The following is a 17,679-nucleotide window of genomic DNA, read 5'->3' on the forward strand; positions in this document are numbered from 1 at the left end:
TCAGCATTATCCTTCATCGATTCACCATCATAAGTGTGGACAATATGCTCTCTGAGATTAAAAATGCCCTTCACGATATTGTCGGTATCATTTAAGTTTTCCAGCATATCTTTGCCCTGTTGAGCAATTTTTTTCAAAGTGGGAGCTTCAATTAAAACTGCTAATTGGCTTTGCAGACTTTGAAGCAATTGCTCGCTTTGAATTACATTATCTGTCTGATCAATATCTTGAATCTCGGCCTCTCCTTTGGGTTTTTTCTGTTGTGCTTGGTCGATTGCACTTTCCAGTTTTCTTTTGGATTTTGTAATAGTTTCCTCCAAGACTTTCTGCTCTTCATGCATCTCAATTAGTTGGTTCAATTTAAGCTGGAACTCATCTATTTGCTGCTGCATAGACTCGATCAAATGCCACTGCTCTGGTGTAATTACAACCAACTGAGGCTTATAAAGTATTTCTTGTTCAATTTGTCTTAGCGTCGCTTCCAACTGCTCAAGCTCTAACGTATTCTCAGCGAAGAGTTGCATACACAGGGGATTATCATCTTGAAGACCTTGCTCAATCTCGGTAAGCAAATTTTTGCCCGCGGCGACATTTTCAATTATTTGACTTATATCAAGTGGTTCGGCAACTGTTGTACGTACAGTTATGCACTTTAATTCTGCACAAATAGAATCGATTTCTTGAAGTAACTCTATAATACGTATGCTGCCTTCATTATGCTCAATAAAGTCAAAGACCGCTACCAAGCTGCTTTGGGTCTTCAATAGAGCGCTCAAAAGTTGCTCATCTGCCGACTCGCTGATTTCATTGAGGCATCTAAATGAAGCCATTAGATGCGTTTGCAGCTGCACTAACAAGCTGCTGGATTTGTCCAGATCTACTTGTGAATAGTCCGCCACAGCTTTGATGGAGGCCAGCAGCTGTTCAAAGTTGGTAACAAGTGGACCTTCTTGTGTTTGGATAAAGTTTTCAAAGGTGGTGGAAATTTTCGACATCATTTCTTGCGCCAATTGAGATTCTAGCACTGGCAGAGAAACCAAAATGTCCTCAAATGCATTCTCTACTTGCTCCAAAGAGTCTACCAGTCCAGATTCATATGTGTGCATCAGACACTCCTTCAGTTGGAACATACTGCGGGCTATCTGAGCCTGTGCCAAAACAGTGGCCTGCTGGTCCTCATTCGCCGCCAAAGCCTGCTGTATGCGCCTCAGATCAGCATTCAGCTGATGCATGCTGTCGCTCACCTTTCGCAGTTCCTCAGTCTGCTGCCATTCGGTTTGAGTTGACTCCAAGCAGGCTTCTAGCTGGTTAATGCCACTAACGACGCCATCATAAAATTCCAACTCTGGTGGCGTGACAATCTCTGCTTGCTGTTGCACTGCTGCCTGCTCTGTTTCTCGTTGACCGCTGGTCTTCAACTCGGACACATCTCTTGAGGACATGTCCAGCGCCTGTTCCAAGGCTAGTGGCTCTAATTGTATGCAATGCTGACGCAACTCATGCAGAGGTGTGGCCAGCTGCTTCAGTTCCGACAGCTGCAGTTCAGACAAGCTTTCGATGCCACTGTGGGCAAGACACTGCTCCACTTGAAGCACACAGTTCTCCAGAGTGCAGAGCGCCTGGGCAAAGCTAACTGCTTGCGTGCTCTGCGAGAAGCTAGTGGCGGCCTCGACGGGATGGTTCTGCTGTACCAGCGCTAAACTTCCTTGCAACTGCTGCATTTTGACAACAGCAGCCTGTACCTGCTCCCTCGACTCCTGCTGCAGTGACACCAAGTCCAGTTGCTCGCAGTGGGACAAGACATCAGCAATGCCTTCATTCAACTGACAGAGTACGGGGACTTCCGCAAGCGGCTGCTCCAGCAGTCGCTGTTCCTCAGGCTCTGTGGCCAGTGATTCGGCTACAGATTTTAAGACAGACACATCATCCAGTGTAGATAAATCCTCAGAGGAGGCTTTAAGTTGATGCAGCTGCTCCATGGCCTGTACAAAACTGGACAAGGGAGTGGCTATGCCCAATTCTGGCCAAGTTAGCTGGCCCGTTAGACTTTGGCGCTGCTGCGTCAACAACTCGTTGAATTGCTGCATGGCTTCATGAGCAGCATCAGGCCTATCCAAGTTCTGTCCCAGCAGGGCAAAACCTTTGGCCAGCTCGAAAAGGATGCGACTAGTATGCGCTTCGTTGGCATTAAGCTGTGTCTCCGCCTCACTAAAACTGGCCAAGCTCTTGGCTATTTGTAGCAAATGCAGCAGAGCCACTTGCGTCTCCATAGCAGCCTGTTTGCTCCTTGCAGAGATTCTCGGCTGTTCGCTAACGCGATTGAGCGAGAGCTGCAGGGCTTCCAAGCTGGATATGGCCTCCTCCAGTGACACCTTTGTCTCAAGTGCTTTACGCAGTGCGCTGAAGGATTTATCCTGCTGCGCTGCCAATTGCTCATCCTGTTGTATTTCGTGCTGCAGCATTTTAAACTCGTGCTCCTCTATGTCAATGATAACATTGCGTATGTGCCCTCTAATGCGCTCCAAGCAGACCAGCGAGTGCTGCTCCTGGACCAGGCTAGCTGCTAGCTGTGTCTGCTCCTGCAATAATGTCAGTGGTTCAATGAGATCAGCTAGAGAACCAGAGCTGGACTTGATTTCAGTTTGACGCATGCAATAGTTGAGCTCGTCGATGGGGCGCTTCAGCCTTTGGAGCAAGACCAATTGATGGCTGGCTATATCCTGTTCCAGCATATTGCCAATAAGTGCTGACATCTCATCCTTGAGCTGCTGAAGGCGTTGCTTAACATTCGGCGTCAGTCGACCCGAGATGCGTTCTATGTTCGTTTCAAGGTGCAGCACAGCTTGGGCAATGGACTGCAACAGTTTCTGGGTGTCGGCTAGGTTTAATTTATGTTGCTCTACGTGGCTCTGTTCTAATTCCTGACCCAGTTGCGCCAATCCATTTTGAATCTCTTGTAGTGGCGGCACCATCGACTCTACTGTCTGTACAGTCAGCATGCCGGATTCCACATTGTCTGAGGGCTCATTAACAATCAGCTCCAGACCTTTGTTGAGCTCAAATAGTGGCGGTGTAACTATATCCAAGATAGCCATGTTGATCTTTTGCTCCAGGGACTCGCTGCCCGCCAATGACTCTGTTTTATCCTCTATGGACTGCAGCGTATTCTGCAACTGCTTGATAGGCTCCACTATGCTCTCAAGCACTTTTTGATGCACCTGTGGGTTTTATTGATTTATTGTGTAAGAAGTAAAATAAGTAAAGTTTAATTTAAGAGTTGTAATCGCATTAGAAAGAACGTAACAATTTTTGACCCACCTTTTTGTATATCTCCTCCTCGCTAGCCTCCTGTGAAAGCTCCAGCTCCACGCGCTCCAAGGCAGCTTGTATCTTGGCTACAGGCCCGCAAATCTCTTTCAAGCCACTTGCCTCGCTGGGCAGCTGGGCCGTGCTCATGGAGGCAAAGGAGCAGCTGTCGGGCAACTCCTGCATTTTCTCTACCGCCTCGCTAAAATGCTGCGCTGCCTCCAATTGTTGCGCCTCCTGGAGCAGCGCCTGTGAGCGTATGGTGCCCTGGGTTATGTCCAAGCCTTGATAGATGTCGTCAGCCGTGAGCTTCAGTTGATTCCGCAGACTAGCCGACTTAAAGTGCTCGCTGATTAGTTTGAGCTGTTGCAGCGCACGCTTCATATGCTCCGCCACGCTGTCAATGATGCAGACACTTGTACGCTGTATGAGCGTGGCACCCGTTTCATCAATCTCTACGCATTTTTCTATGACCTGCAATCCAATGTGCAGGCGGCGAATATCCTCCTCCATGGTTTGCATCAGCGCATCCAGCTGTGTTTCGCCCGAGTACACCTTCAGCTTGGATTCAATTTGCTTAATGGGCTCCAAGACGTTTTTAATAATTGCAATGCTCTGATCTGCTGCCGCCGGCGTCATCATCATGGTGGACTGTGCCAGCACCTCTTGCTCCACGGCTGACAAATGATTGTCGATGAGCTGCAGCAACTTGGCCAACGGCACCAAGGCATAAAGATTTTGATGGATCTCTGATTCATCAGTTACAGCCTGGAGCTGTGAGGCAGCAGTCATTAGCAAGCCATCGCCCACAGCACCCGAGATGTCCAGCAGTTTGGCTTCGTCCTCGTTTGTTTTGGACGAGTCGCTGTCGTTGGGCCTACGAGACTTCTTGCGCTTCGGTGGCGTCTGTGCTGCGTGTGAGCTCGACATTTGTGCGCTGGCAAAGGTGGTCTCATCCTCGTCGTCGTCGTCGTTCTCCTCGCCAACTTTCGCCTCTGCCCCTTGTTGCGACTTCTCCTCCTTAGACAGGCTAAAGTACTCCTCTGTTTCCGTGGGACGCGACTTTTTGCGCTTGCGCTGCGGTGCTGTTAACGACAATTCCTCCTCCATTTTTTCAAACGATTGCTGCGCATATTGCTCGGCTTGTCTATTGAAGAGTCCCGCGCCGTCGCGTCCTGAAGAGCCGTGCACTGTTATCTCGGTAATGGATATGTCATCCATATCCGCCTCTGTGCGCATATCCTCGTCGTGCGTGAAGTACTCTGGGGCTATATCGATGACCACGGCCTCCATTAGCAGCTTGCCGGACTGTGAGGTTTCCTTGACAAAGCGCAGCGGTGGCAGCTCCACTATATTGTGCTCTGTCACATGCTCGGATATCTGATCCGCATACATTTCCACAATCTTCAGAGCCTCCTCCTCGGTCAGGTCGGGCGTTTCGTACAGTGACACGGACACCTCCTTGCCGTCAAAGGAGAAGGACACGTCGCCCTTCTCATCTATGGTTATATCGCCCACTGGCGTCTCGTACAACTGCGAGGTGCGCTCTTCCTGTATGGTGGACAGCGAGAGATTGCGCTGCAGCTCATGCTCTGGCTCGGCATTCTTTTGCCCCCGCTGCGCATCCTCAAAGCCCAACAAGGAGGCCGAGCTAGCCACCACGCCCATGCAGTTACGCGCCTCACATGTATAAGTGCCCAGGCAGCAGGTGCCATCCTGTCCGCTGATAATGCGATGTATGTCGCCAGGCTTAAGCTCCAGGCCATCCTTGTACCACTTGAGCAAAGGCTGCGGCACGCCTATGACCTTGCACTCCAGATTCACAGCGCCTTCCTCGGTGAGCACAGCACGCAGGCATTCGAGAAAGCGCGGCTTCTTATAGTGGCGTGGGATCTGTAGCTTGAGGAAGCAGCTGGTGATGCTCGTGCCAAAATCATTGACCGCCACGCACTTCCACTCGGCCTGATCCACAAACTCGACGGCTTTGACGTCCAGCAGCCAATCATCCTGCTCGCCACGATAATGATTGTAGCGCTCGTTGGCGTCGATGGGCAAGTCATCGCGATACCAGGAGAGCACGGGATCTGGGTTGGCCTTCACTGTCACCTTGAACTGAAAGGGCTCGTTGATCTTGGCATCTGTGCTCTTTAGTCCCAGCACGAAGCTGGGCGCTTGATTGTGCTGTTGTGTGAAGACCAGGCGCTCTTCATCCGTTAGTTGATTCTGTATGTCCTCCACGGTGAGCACAGCAGTGCTACTGGTCTCGCCCATGCAGTTTCTGGCAATACAGCAATAGGTGCCCAAGGAGTTGGTGCCTGTTAGCTGGTAGACATCGCCGGGCTTCAGCTCGTGGCCATCCTTGAACCACTTGAGCACGGGTGTTGGAAATCCTACTACCTTGCACTCAAAGGACACCAAACCTTCTTCGGTCAGCACAGCGCGCAGGCTCTCCATAAATCGCGGCTTGCGATAATTGCGGGGAACTGTAAAAAATGTAAATATTATTTGAAAATATATGATTTGCTATTATGTTTTCATACGCACTGTCCATGTTAACAACACAGTTGGAAATGCCCACGCAACCCTCAAAGCTGCTCACCACACACTTCCAGTCACCCGCATCACAGCTCTCCGACGGCTTAATCTCCAGCATATAGACGCCTAGGCCATCTTCAATTAGTTTATAGCGTTCCGCGGTCTCAACGCGTCCATCCTTGTTATACCAGGTGACGTTCTTGGGCCACGGTGGCACCACAACTGCAATAATTAGCAAAGCATTGTAAGAATTGTATCTACTTGAATCGCGTAGCAGCTGCTGTTTAAGACGAAGAAGTTGTAAACAAATATTACGCATACGTCAAGTGTGTTCGAAAAAAAAACATTTAGAAATAAAAATAGAAAATGAGAATGTTGGGCAAAGCAAACAAAAGAAGTGCGCATGAGAGAGCAGCAAGTAAGAGAGATGTAAAGAGAGAGAGAGAGAGAGAGAGAGATAAAAAGAGGCCGAGCAAAAGTTGTTGTTTGCAATTTTGTTTTGATCGCCGCATTCACTTGTGCGAATGTTGTTGACCCACCTCAACAAGCAGAGCGAACATTCCAAGCGAATTTTCATTAAGTTCAAGTTTCTACCGTGCACACAAACGCACACACATTAATCTTAAATGACGCCACTCGGCCTGATTTGTTAAAGAAAAAAGAAAGCAGGCGTTTATAAATATCAATGTGTATGTGAGCTGCGTGCAGACTTAATTAGTTTTGTTTTAAATAAACAAAAAGTTAATGTGGGAATATTTGCTTTTATTTTTGGCAGTGGGCCAGGACGCTAACTGAGCACTCACCTTGACAGCCGAGTATAATGGGATCGCCGATTCGCACGCTCATGTCTCTCAGTTCATTTGTAAAAATTGGCGGCGGCGCATTGTTGCTAAAGCTGAGCGAGAGATCCAACAAGTGAGATTTAGAGAGAGAGAGAGAACGAAAGAGAGCGGGAGAGAGAGAATTAAACTCATATCAGCTGTAGAGTGCTTGCTACTCACCTATCGGCCGGCTTTAGGGAACCCTCGCGACTGCCACGCCCCACCACATGTACCTTGGAGCTGGAGTAAGTAACGCCCATGCAGTTCTTGGCTTCGCATGTGTATGTGCCCAGTGAGGTGGGGTCGTCCGCATTGGCAGTGAGTGCAAATATATCGCCCGCCTTGATCTCTTTGGAATCCTTAAACCAGCGTAAGTGTGGCGTTGGCACGCCCACCACTTTGCACTCCAGGGAGACAGTGCCCTGCTCGGTGAGCACGGCGCGGAGCTCCTCCACAAACTCTGGCGTCTTATAAGCCTTAGGCACGAGCACATTAAGCGTGGCAATGCAGGAATTGCGACCACCCAAGTTCTCGGCCATCAACATCCATTGGCCGCCATCCTCAAGTGTAACCGGACTCACCTCCAGATAGTGAAAGGTGCCCTCGTTGGTCTCTGTGATTCGTTCGTTCTCGCAAATGCGCCGATCGTTGCGATACCAAGTTAGCTAATTAAATTTTTGAGTTAATATATTGTAGACTGAAGACTGAAAGGTATCAATACTCACTTTCAGCTCTGTAGAGCTACGTATCTCTGTCAGCAGGCGGGATCTAGTGCCCACCTTCACAGAAAGATCAACGAGTCGCCGCAAAAAGACGGGCGGATCCTCACCGGTGGATCTGTCCTCGACTATGAGCTCGATATGCTTGCGCACCATATCGTTGGCCTTGGTACGTGCAAAGAGCGTATAGTGTCCAGCATCTTCACGCTGCACATGCTCCACGGCCAGCTGTACGGCATTGCTGGTCTGTGTGATTCGAAAGCGATCCGTGTTTTCGATAGGCAAATCATTGCGACTCCTAGCAAATATTAAAATAATTATTAAACGTTTAGTTCCAAATCTGATATTTAAAAAGCTTTCTAGACCAAGATTTATTAACTTGTCTGTGCTTTTTTCGCAATCACATAGAACATTAAACTTTTTCTTTGAATTTCCAGTTGGACATACCAACTTAGTAGGCAGAATAATTGTTTTAGATCGATGATTTTCAATGAAATATTTATATTTTTTTTTAAATCTTCTAAATTTAAGTAAATTTAATTGTAAAATTTGTGTTTATATACCTTTTTCGATATACTGATGAAGCGGAGGCTGTGGAGAGCGCGCCATGGATTTGTTTATGTTCGTGGCATTTACAGCATTTCGAGCATCCGTTGCCCATGGCGTATGCTTAATGTTATTTATATATAATACAAACTCTAAATACTTATATGTATAATCACAAACACACTCACTGGCTCTAAATCAACTTAAATTTTTTATGGCGGACACGTGAGCACGTTTATTTATTCAAATTGGTTTATAAAACAAGTCATTTATTTTCTTTTTGGCATTATTATTACCATAACAACAAAAGCAACAAAAACAAAGAAGCCAATCTAGAAAATATAAGAAAATCTAAGTATATATCAGACTGCGAACAACGAATTTCGCATACACTCTGGAATGATATTCCAAGCATCAAGCTTCGTTAGGAACTATTAACCGACATTGTTTCAACAAATTGTAAGATTAAAGTATTTGTAGCTTCAAGTTTTTGAAGTGTACGGATCATGACTTCAACATTACTTAATGTACTACTCTACTTTTGGCAAGTGTAGGCAAAATGTTGAAATATTTTGAAACGCTAACAAGAATGTTTATAAATAAATTGCACATTTTGTGCTTTGTAGAGACCGACACGTCTCTATATTAATTGTACATTGTACATATTTAACATAGAAACACACACAAAGAGCATTTGTTGGCAAGGAAAGAGAAACAAAACAAATTAGGTGAGCACACAAAATAGAATTTTTTGAGTTTGGCAATTTATTTTTGGTGCGCGTTTCTCACGAATGCCACGCATTTTCATTCTGTGTGAAGAACAAATTGAAAAACTCAGCTAATAACTTGTTGTTTTGCTGCTCACGAAAACGAATTGAATTTGAAAATTCGCTTTTCTTAGTTATTTATTGCAGCAGCAGACAAACGAAACGAATACAAAAACTGAAACAACAAAGTTATTTGTACTTTGGCGCGGATATTGCAAAATCTGCGTCTGCGTCTGCATTTTGTCGCTGTGTTTGTGTGTTTATACATTATGTAATTTTCCATTTGATTTGATTTGAAAATGAACGGAATTTTCAAAGTCTTCAGGCATACAATTTTACACAATTCCCGTGCACCAACGTGTAGCAAATTGATTTGTTAATACAGCTAAATTTAGCTCAACTGGGACCACACATACACTAACACACACACACACATACACACACGTAAACAGTTTTTAAAGTCTTTTGTTAAAGCTCAGCGCCTGCATCTCGCATTTATCACGTATACGCTATGCACAGCGCGTTAACTTAATATTTTTAACGCCAAGAAATAAACACCCAAAAAAACACACAAAATCACACACAAGTACAATTGTCGCGCACACACATACATATGTATGTACGTCTTGTGGGTGGCTAGCCTGATGGGCAACGGATATGCGGATATGTTAATGCGGCGATCGTCAAATGGGAACTGCGGCAGTGAGAGCCGGCAGCTGCCCAATGCCTACAAAGTTGAGCAAAGGCTTTTCTTTTCTTAATTGTCTCTTGCTCAGCTGTGAACGCTCTCTGCTCTCTGTCTAGCGACGTTCGTTCTGGCAGCGCGAGCGTGAAGGAGATCGTCAAATCATATGTTAATGCGCACAAATTTTGGCATTATGCACACAGGCCGGTGAATCACAAATTAATATAAGTATGTAGGCATTGGATATAGGTATGTACAATATGCGGCAAGGTTGACTTACCACTCAAATTTGAAGGGCAAGAGCTCCGCTTCATCGTCCTCCTCGCAGTCAATTTTCACAAAGAATGTCGCTCGTTCGTTTGGTATGCAGCGTATCAAGGTGCTGGAGTTATCGCTAAAGGTAATACGTGGTCGTAGTCTCGTCGATTTGTCTGCTGCAGCGTGGATAGGAGATTCTAAAAAATAATGATTGACATTAAGTATACGCTGTGTAGAATAATTATTTGCATACTTTTCAACATAAATGCAAAATCAAAGCAAAACTAAATTGCAATATAAAACAAAAGAATGAACATTACATTGTTATGAAAAGCTTAAATTAATTAAAAACGAAACACTTTCACAATACTGAAATGCTAATTTTTTATTTGTTTTTATTTATTTTTGTTGAAACGATTGCGATGAGTTCAAAGTATTGGCTTTACAAAATATGAATAAAATATTTGTTTCATTTTAAAAAATACATTTTCAAATAAGTTTTTTTCAATTTTAAATACAGCTGTGTTCATTAATATTCAAATCAAATTGTATATTTATAGTACATATTGTTTACTTGTTTTACTTTAATCCACTCCACAATGACTGCAAAGCCGACAAGATATTTGCAAATTTCTTTGACCGGCAACGCAAGCCCATCCATTTGTCTACAAAATGTTGCACTAATAATAGTTCGAATATTATTCATACTGCCAGCAAACTAAAAGTATTTGCAAATAGTGCTCGTCTCGCAGATCTTTAGAGGTATAATCACATGTCTTTAGTTAATTAAGTGTAACGCATGCAAAAAGAAAGCGAACTGCTAAATGCTAAATGCAGCAATAAATATGTTTATGCTTAGCACATTATTGTGTTATTTTAATTTTTCGAAATTTGAAAAGTTCAAATGCGTATACTCAATGTATGCGCATTACGTAACCGCACTGTGGCCCAAGCAGACAGACGTCAAAAGGAGACACTGGCACCAGTGCCTGGCCATTAAAAATACACACAGACATGCACAGTATGCCCCTATTGTCTGGTTCGAGCAAAAAAAATAAGTTGGAGCACCCAGCAGCTCCCCCCAATCCCACTCGCCTGTGTCTGCTTACCTACTACAGCGTCCACGTCGGCATCGGTTGCTGCTGTTGCTGCTGATTCTGGCGGCGGCGGTGTTTCTTCCATGTTTAGCTCTGGGCTTTAGCTATATAATTAGCATAAACAGGGCCACTTTAACATGGGAAACACACACACACACACACTCTCACACGCGTTCTTTAACAGTGATTTAATTAGTTGGACTTTTATTTAAAAATTCAATTTTTATCGCAAATCGGTAAACAATTTTCTTACAAATATTTTGCAAGCGGCATTAACTAAAAGAAAAACAATTTTGCAACTTTTTCAATATTTTATATATAGGCACATGAATGTATATTTAGCATCGTGAAAAAACATGACAACGTTTGTCAAGGAATTTTTTGATTTATTTTCGTTGATTTGTCTAATTATTACGAGAAGCAAATGTGTAATTAATTTTATGCCACATGCAGTATGCACTTTAGAAACTAAATTTTCAAAAATTCTGTATATGTGTATATTTTATTCCAACAGGCGCACACACATACAGAGATAATTGACACATTTGTTGAGCGCACACACAAACACACACAGACATGCACTTCTTTAGATAATTTTTGTTTTCTATATATAAATAATATATACAAAGACGGCTAACGGGCGCGCGCTACTCGTCCAGCAGACACCTCCTGGATCACCGATCGTTATACTCAGACTGAAAGCAAGTCCATGCCGCTAAGCATAGCGAACGCCACATCGCAAGCGAGAGCAGCCACAGCGACAAAGAGATAGTGCGAGAGAGAGAGCGTAAGAGCTGGGCGTAAAGAGCACTTCCCTTGGTGATATGGAAGAGAGATATATACCTGTAAAAAATGTTTGCTCATGTTGTGCAAAAATAAATATTACATTTTTGCTTAGCTTATGGTAAAAGATCCTGCAGTTATTTTATTAAATTATTTGTATAAATATATATACTCGTCCTACAGTTTTTCACACACACATACACAGACACCTGCGAATAGATTAACAATTGTTTATAAGTAGTTATCTTCCTATTGCTGGGCCCCTAGTTACTGGGCACTTGTACGTTTCAAAATTGTTCGCTTGGGCTATGTCTGGCTTAGACTGAGTAGAAATGCGAGCTGAATTTATGGCGACAGGAGGGTTCCGTGAAAGGCGAAAACCAAGCCAGCGAAAAGCGTCCAAACACTGACTGTATGCTCTTAAGTCTAGACTTTTTGGTCCAACGCGCTTCCTCCTTCTTCAACTGTTCAATACCCTGCAAAGTGAAAACATATACAATGAGAAGCGTTGTGAAAATGATTTTTTCAGTTCAGCGCACCGTTTGATCATTGAATATCGCATTCAACTGCGTGGCCAACATAATGATGGTAAAGATTCCAAACATAAGGCCCTCGAAGGTGAGAAAGAGCAGGAGAAATATGGTAGCCGGCGGTGAGTATGGTGAGCAAGTGCGCCAATCATTTTTCACGCACTCCGCAAACTGCGTCATAACCAGAAAGAGCGTGTGCATCGACATGGACGCTATATATAACTGCAAAGAACCAAAAATCGAAAAGAGTATTTGCTAATCACTTAAGCATATGTATTACAATTACTCACGGTAAAGAGTACAAAGTACTTTTGATTGTTTTCACCCACGCAATTGTTGACCCAGGGACAATGATGATCCATTTTGCGTATGCAGCGCTGGCAAACAGAACAGTGGTGAGCACGTTCTGGCTTTATGCTGCAACACTTGGGACACTTGTAGAACATTTGACCCTCGCGATAGCCCATCTGTTCAATCATCTCCTTGGTGGCATTGCCACGCGGCACAGCGCCCTATAAAAAATATACTCCAATTAATAGGTAAAACAATTTGCTTTGTTGGAATGTAACTACCGGATCGGATAGCATGGTGCGCAGATGGGAAACGAATGCTAGGAATGCGAGCGCTTGGAATATAATCATATTTGTTGTGCTAAAGACCGTATAGTTGGCATAGCTGGGCAGCAGAATCAGCCCGCAGACAACAAACTCAGCAAAGAGTATCAGTAGCCAGGTCATAATAACGCACACAATACCACATATATCCTGTAAGCAAATCATAATAGTTATTTATGTAAATAAAGCGATGCTTGTACATATATTTTCTAGTTCTCATACCTTTACACACCAGGCTCTGTTGCCGAGACATCGATTGTGTTTATCAATGCCGCCTCCGCTGCCGGGCAATGCGGAGTACGTGTATTGCATTGCGCGATCCGTATCGTACCACGCGACGTGCTTTTCAACAGTGACGCATCGATTCTGGTTCACCAAACTCCAGATAAAGAGTCCATTTGATAGATATATTAACGATTTGAGGCCAAAAGTATTTGTTGCTAGCGCAAACAGCTGTTCCAATCAGTGTTGGACAACGCGCAAGTCCCAATGTAATTAAACCACAACAAGTGGCAGTTCCCATTACCTCAACAACAAATATAATACTATGCTTATCAATAAAATCGTAGTTTACATATTAATACTCTCACAAACTCAACAGATTACAGGCAAAGGATATACATTTCTACATACATACAAGACGCCACACACACTAATATTTAGCTTAGTTTTATGCGGGCGTTAGCTTAGCCGTAGGCTCTAGCAGCGCCCAAAGGCCGGCAATAGATGAAATTGAACCAAGTAGTCCTATAGTTCTGGGTGTCAGGCTCGTGTAGCCCAGCGCAGTCAATGGTATAAAGAAATCGCAGATATTCTTAATAGTGTCCACAGCAATATCCTTGTGGCTTAGCATTAGCAGATAAGAGTGCAGCGCCAATCGTTTTACATCCGCAGGCGAATTTATACTCCTTGGTAGCTTGCAGCGTGTGATGCCACCACTGCAGCTTGCTTTATGCATATCGATGGCTCTGCAAATCTCATAGAAATCTCGACACAAGTTCATAATGATGGAAAACAGCCAATACTTGTTCGCCATTTTAGCCCACTTTTTGGCATTCACCGATGTTAAGCCAGTGCGTGCCAGCCAGAGAAAATGGTCGGCAAGCAGAAACAAGGCTTGAGAGATCTTGCTCATGGTCAGCGTCACACGTATTGTCAAATCAGGATAGTGTATGGCGCGCAAGCTGGCATAGAACACATCTAGACCCTTGCCAAATCGTAACACTGCAATGTCGCACGTAATCAAAAGAGTTATTTAATCCAATAGATAAGCCAACTTACATTTGCGAAAGGTGCTCAATATATACTCTATGGTTTTAAAATTCTCCACCAAAGCTGGGCTGGACTTGGAGCTCTCCAATGAATCCCATAGTGCACGAGAAGCATATTGTATTAGCCTGGCAATCTTATCCCTGCCGGCGGCTTGATTATTTAACTGCACCCACTTGTCCATTGTTATTTGTGAGACAGAATAAATATGGATTTAATCAAATAAAGTCCAAGGTGCAAGAATGCGCTTTAGTGTGGTGAAATCTTTTGTTTATACTGGATGACATTGCTTTAACTTAGCACTTTATCTCAGAACGCTGTTAGTTCTACACATTGCATTAATTTCGCTTTTCGAATAGTTAAAAAGTGTTGTAGCTCTAATAACAAGCTATATGCAATATTCATTCATTATAGATTTAACCGAACAAAAGTGCGCAGATTTTGTACTTGTTATTTTTGACTCGTGACAAGTCGCAAGAGCAACCCTAGTATCAACCCTATGCAGCTGTAAAAACAAGTTATTTGCAATTTCTTACAACAAATTTCTCGAAAGGAAAAACTGGTGGGCAATTAAATTTAATAATTAAATTGTTAAACTTAAACTCACAACAGTAAATATAACAAAAAGGCAGTATATTAAGCCACAGAAACTAAATACACGCACAAAGCGCACGAGCAGAAGAGAAAAGAAAGTTGAATAGGCAGAGCGAAAGGAAAGGTGACGACGCAAGAAAAAAGAAAAAAAATAGCGACGTATACGTAAACTTATTGAACGACAATTAAGGTAGGCAACGAAAATAACATTAATTACAAGGGCTTTGGACACTCTAACGATAAACAAAAAAATATAAGTCTAGTGAACATTGATTTCGAATTTGAGACAAAAGAGCTCTGTGTAATAATTTTAAAAATATATATACATATATTAAAAACCTCGAGGAGTTACCGAAACTGGCAGAAACAAAATGTCCGCTGCGTTGACAGAATTAGTGGCACTCGACGTAACCACAATGGAGCGTGATTGTGAATGTGAATTATAATTTGCACGATGAAATGCTTTAATTTTATTATTTTCACTTAATGCTTTTCAGTTTTTGAGACCGACACTGCTACCGCCATGTCGTGCCGCGCACCCTTTCAACCCGAGGATCAGTACGAGCAACTGCGTAGACCGAATGCTGGACCATCAGCCGCTGCAGTTAACACTCCACCTCCCCCCATGCAAATGGGTGGCGCCAGCTTGACGCCGCTAGAGCAGCAGGCGCAACTCTTTGATTATGGTGCAGCCGCTGCCATGGGCTTTGCGCCACAGCCAGGATATGCGCCCGGTCCCATAAGCTATGCGACGGGACCAGCCGAGCAGGCGGCTCTTCTAAATGATATGTCGGCGGGCTATGGTCAATCGAAGCTATCGGCCACTGCGACAGTGTTTGTGCCCAATCAGGTGAGCAACAGCAAATGTGGCCCGTCGCCACATCAGCAACACTATCATCAGCAGCAACAACACCAGGCAACAGCAACACCGTACCAACAGCGCTACATGAATGGTTATAAGCAGCATCAGCAGCATCAGCCGCATTATAATAATCACCATCAGCAGCAACGTCAGCACCAGCATCAGCAGCATCAGCAATATAACAACGATATGCAGCAGCTTTCGAATTCGGTGCAAGCTCGCTTGCATATTGGCAAACAGCCGACGCACAATGGTGCTGTTGGCAATTATTATCAACAACAGCAACATCATCATCAGCAGCAGGTACACACACTGCAACACCAACACCATCAACCGCACACACAACAACAATCACAATCGAAATTCCAACGTCACGCTCACTTAAATAATTCATTCCAACAAATGTCACAACAGACGCAGCAGCAGCAACACCACCATCAACAGCAGCAGCAGCAGCAGCAATACTACCAACAACAGCAGCAGCAGCAACAACAACAGCAACAACCACAAGCATCGACCTCAGCGGTGGCTGCTTCCAGCTCATCAGCTACGTCTCATCCGGATATGGAAACTATTGCATTAGAATATCTTGACACTGTCATACATTGCCTTAATCAGGTAAGTTTCATGCCATTCTGAAACCGTTAATATCTCAACTATATATCGTACGTGTATATTTCTTTATAGAATCCCGGACAATTTGACGCAATTGCATCACGTTTCCTAACCATATTCGATGGCATGGAGAGCAACAATTATGTATTGTCGATCGCTATGGAGGATATATTCGAGAAATCCATTGAGCAGCCAAATTTCCGTTATATGGGCGCCAAGCTGTATAATCTATTGCACATGTTGAATCTCAAGCCAGACTCACTCTTCCACACCTTGCTCAAGTGCAAGCTGGACTATCATCAGTCCGAAGTGGCGAAGTATATGCAATCCACAGATCAGCAGCAAAAGGTGCGCGAGACGGCGCTCTTTCTGGCCGAGCTGTATATGCAGTTGCGTGGCGACGATGATGCACGCATTCAACTCATTGCTGTCAATATTGTCTACTCGCTTAGCCAGCTGTTAGCATTTGAAACGGCCGAGAATGTGCGCTGCATATGCCAGACGTTGAAGTTGGCGGGATACGACTTGAGTGCCGACTGTCCACAGGACATGCAACAGATTATTGCTGCGCTGCAGACAATTGAAGCCATGTTTCCAGGCAAATACGCCATGGCGGCCAGTGTGCTTGCCTTGCAGGAGAACAATTGGGGACGCAAAATATCCAATGCGCTCGGTGGAGATGACGATGCGGTGAATAAGCCACCAGAGCCACCACGTTTAAGCGATGAGCCCGTCTTTTATGGACCCGATGGACGCGAACTAACGGCAGAGGAGACAGATTTCCTGGCTGCTGAGGATGATGCCACTGGCAGCGATGGCGATGATTCTGATGAGGGAGACAACGAATTGGATCTCGACCCCGAAATGGATGAGGAGACTGAGCGCGCCTACAAGGACTTTCTCAAGCAGGGCAAGAAAGCTGCCAAGAAATCTTAGAATGTATTTTAAGTATGTGTAATACCTGTGTGGTGTTGTTGTTTTTACTTTTTTTTGGCGTGGCAGTGGCACTCAACCGTTCTAATGAGAATATTTGACAAATTCTTGTAGTTGTTTACCTGAGCTATAGTTCTTTTTTTTAATTCTTTGTTCAACACTTGTAATTTTTTTAATGTTTAAAAATTATTTGTGATATATGGCGTCTATGCTTAGCTTTTATATTACACGCATTGTGTGTGTGCACAAAAAAAAAAGACAAAAAAAAATAATCAAAGCATTTCTAGGTTCTCAAGAGATTCCAAGACCTTAATTTTTAATTCATGTTTAAAACAAACATACAAAAATACTTTGCCTCTGCCACGCACAATGTTGCGTTTAAAAACAACACAAAGCACAACTAGAGAGACTCATATATAAACAGCATCATCCACAAGCGATCGATCCATTCATATGTAGTTTTGAAGCTACAACAGCAGCACATTTCAATTTTTAAATCGCATTCTTTTGATTCATATAAAACTTATAACAGCAGCCACGCTTTATTTTTTAATTAATTGTAATTAATGTTAGACGAAACGATTTAAATATATATTACAATAAAACCGAAAACGAATGAAATGTAACTTTTGGCTTTGAATTTGAGCGCCAAGCATTTGTACAGAACGCATTAATTATCCCTCTGATGTCCTAGTATTTATTTATTTAGAGTTGCTCATTTGAAGGATTTTCGCTTAATCCGCTA

General features: G+C 43.8%; 4 protein-coding genes across 9 annotated transcripts; 1 reads left to right on the plus strand and 3 right to left on the minus strand.

Annotated features, from left to right (window-relative positions):
- Positions 1-2: 2 nt before the first annotated feature.
- Positions 3-8,089, minus strand: LOC117134707 (muscle M-line assembly protein unc-89-like; the record flags this gene model as incomplete). The annotated part of the gene is made up of 7 exons (XM_033293219.1): positions 7,945-8,089; positions 7,388-7,679; positions 6,843-7,327; positions 6,645-6,736; positions 5,851-6,063; positions 3,319-5,789; positions 3-3,218 (listed from the first exon to the last, which is right to left on the minus strand). Coding segments are annotated over exons 1-7 (6,867 nt in total), but the record flags the coding sequence as incomplete, so codon positions are not given.
- A 3,600-nt stretch (positions 8,090-11,689) lies between these two features.
- LOC108597108 (palmitoyltransferase ZDHHC3) lies at positions 11,690-12,973 on the minus strand. Its single transcript, XM_017983486.2, has 5 exons — positions 12,884-12,973; positions 12,620-12,811; positions 12,338-12,559; positions 12,057-12,269; positions 11,690-11,993 (listed from the first exon to the last, which is right to left on the minus strand). Exons 1-5 carry the CDS (start codon positions 12,971-12,973, stop codon positions 11,835-11,837), a joined length of 876 nt encoding a protein of 291 aa, XP_017838975.1. The 3' UTR covers positions 11,690-11,834.
- Positions 12,974-13,207: 234 nt separating this feature from the next.
- Positions 13,208-14,193, minus strand: LOC108597109 (peroxisomal membrane protein 11B). The gene is made up of 2 exons (XM_017983487.2): positions 13,943-14,193; positions 13,208-13,885 (listed from the first exon to the last, which is right to left on the minus strand). The coding sequence occupies exons 1-2, from the start codon at positions 14,112-14,114 to the stop codon at positions 13,332-13,334; spliced, it is 726 nt and encodes a 241-aa protein (XP_017838976.1). The 5' UTR covers positions 14,115-14,193; the 3' UTR covers positions 13,208-13,331.
- A 228-nt stretch (positions 14,194-14,421) lies between these two features.
- On the plus strand, positions 14,422-16,961 carry LOC108597107 (polyadenylate-binding protein-interacting protein 1). Of its 6 annotated transcripts, none has more exons than XM_017983484.1 (4): positions 14,837-14,959; positions 15,022-15,689; positions 15,801-16,004; positions 16,074-16,961. In XM_017983484.1, the coding sequence occupies exons 1-4, from the start codon at positions 14,896-14,898 to the stop codon at positions 16,935-16,937; spliced, it is 1,800 nt and encodes a 599-aa protein (XP_017838973.1). In that variant the 5' UTR covers positions 14,837-14,895; the 3' UTR covers positions 16,938-16,961. The 6 variants fall into 6 exon arrangements, with proteins under 6 accessions (XP_017838972.1, XP_017838971.1, XP_017838973.1 ...); XM_017983485.1 differs by having other exon boundaries at positions 14,839-14,959; positions 15,022-15,374; XM_017983483.1 differs by lacking the exon at positions 14,837-14,959 and adding an exon at positions 14,422-14,492 and having other exon boundaries at positions 15,022-16,004.
- Positions 16,962-17,679: the final 718 nt, after the last annotated feature.

Source organism: Drosophila busckii, chromosome 2R (assembly GCF_011750605.1).
Source record: "Drosophila busckii strain San Diego stock center, stock number 13000-0081.31 chromosome 2R, ASM1175060v1, whole genome shotgun sequence".
Classification (NCBI taxonomy): Eukaryota; Metazoa; Arthropoda; class Insecta; order Diptera; family Drosophilidae; genus Drosophila; species Drosophila busckii.

What these genes read in the sequence shown, in the direction of transcription:
- LOC108597108 (XM_017983486.2), bottom strand. Translation starts at nt 12,973, where the DNA reads ATGCAATACACGTACTCCGCATTGCCCGGCAGCGGAGGCGGCATTGAT. An exon ending in ACAGAGCCTGGTGTGTAAAG is followed by an intron (nt 12,812 to 12,883) that starts GTATGAGAACTA and finishes ATTTGCTTACAG; the next exon opens with GATATATGTGGTATTGTGTG. An exon ending in CGATATTCAATGATCAAACG is followed by an intron (nt 11,994 to 12,056) that starts GTGCGCTGAACT and finishes TTCACTTTGCAG; the next exon opens with GGTATTGAACAGTTGAAGAA.
- LOC108597109 (XM_017983487.2), bottom strand. Translation starts at nt 14,114, where the DNA reads ATGGACAAGTGGGTGCAGTTAAATAATCAAGCCGCCGGCAGGGATAAG. An exon ending in ATTGAGCACCTTTCGCAAAT is followed by an intron (nt 13,886 to 13,942) that starts GTAAGTTGGCTT and finishes GCGACATTGCAG; the next exon opens with TGTTACGATTTGGCAAGGGT.
- LOC108597107 (XM_017983480.1), top strand. Translation starts at nt 14,896, where the DNA reads ATGTCCGCTGCGTTGACAGAATTAGTGGCACTCGACGTAACCACAATG. An exon ending in AATGGAGCGTGATTGTGAAT is followed by an intron (nt 14,960 to 15,021) that starts GTGAATTATAAT and finishes AATGCTTTTCAG; the next exon opens with TTTTTGAGACCGACACTGCT. An exon ending in TCATACATTGCCTTAATCAG is followed by an intron (nt 16,005 to 16,073) that starts GTAAGTTTCATG and finishes ATTTCTTTATAG; the next exon opens with AATCCCGGACAATTTGACGC.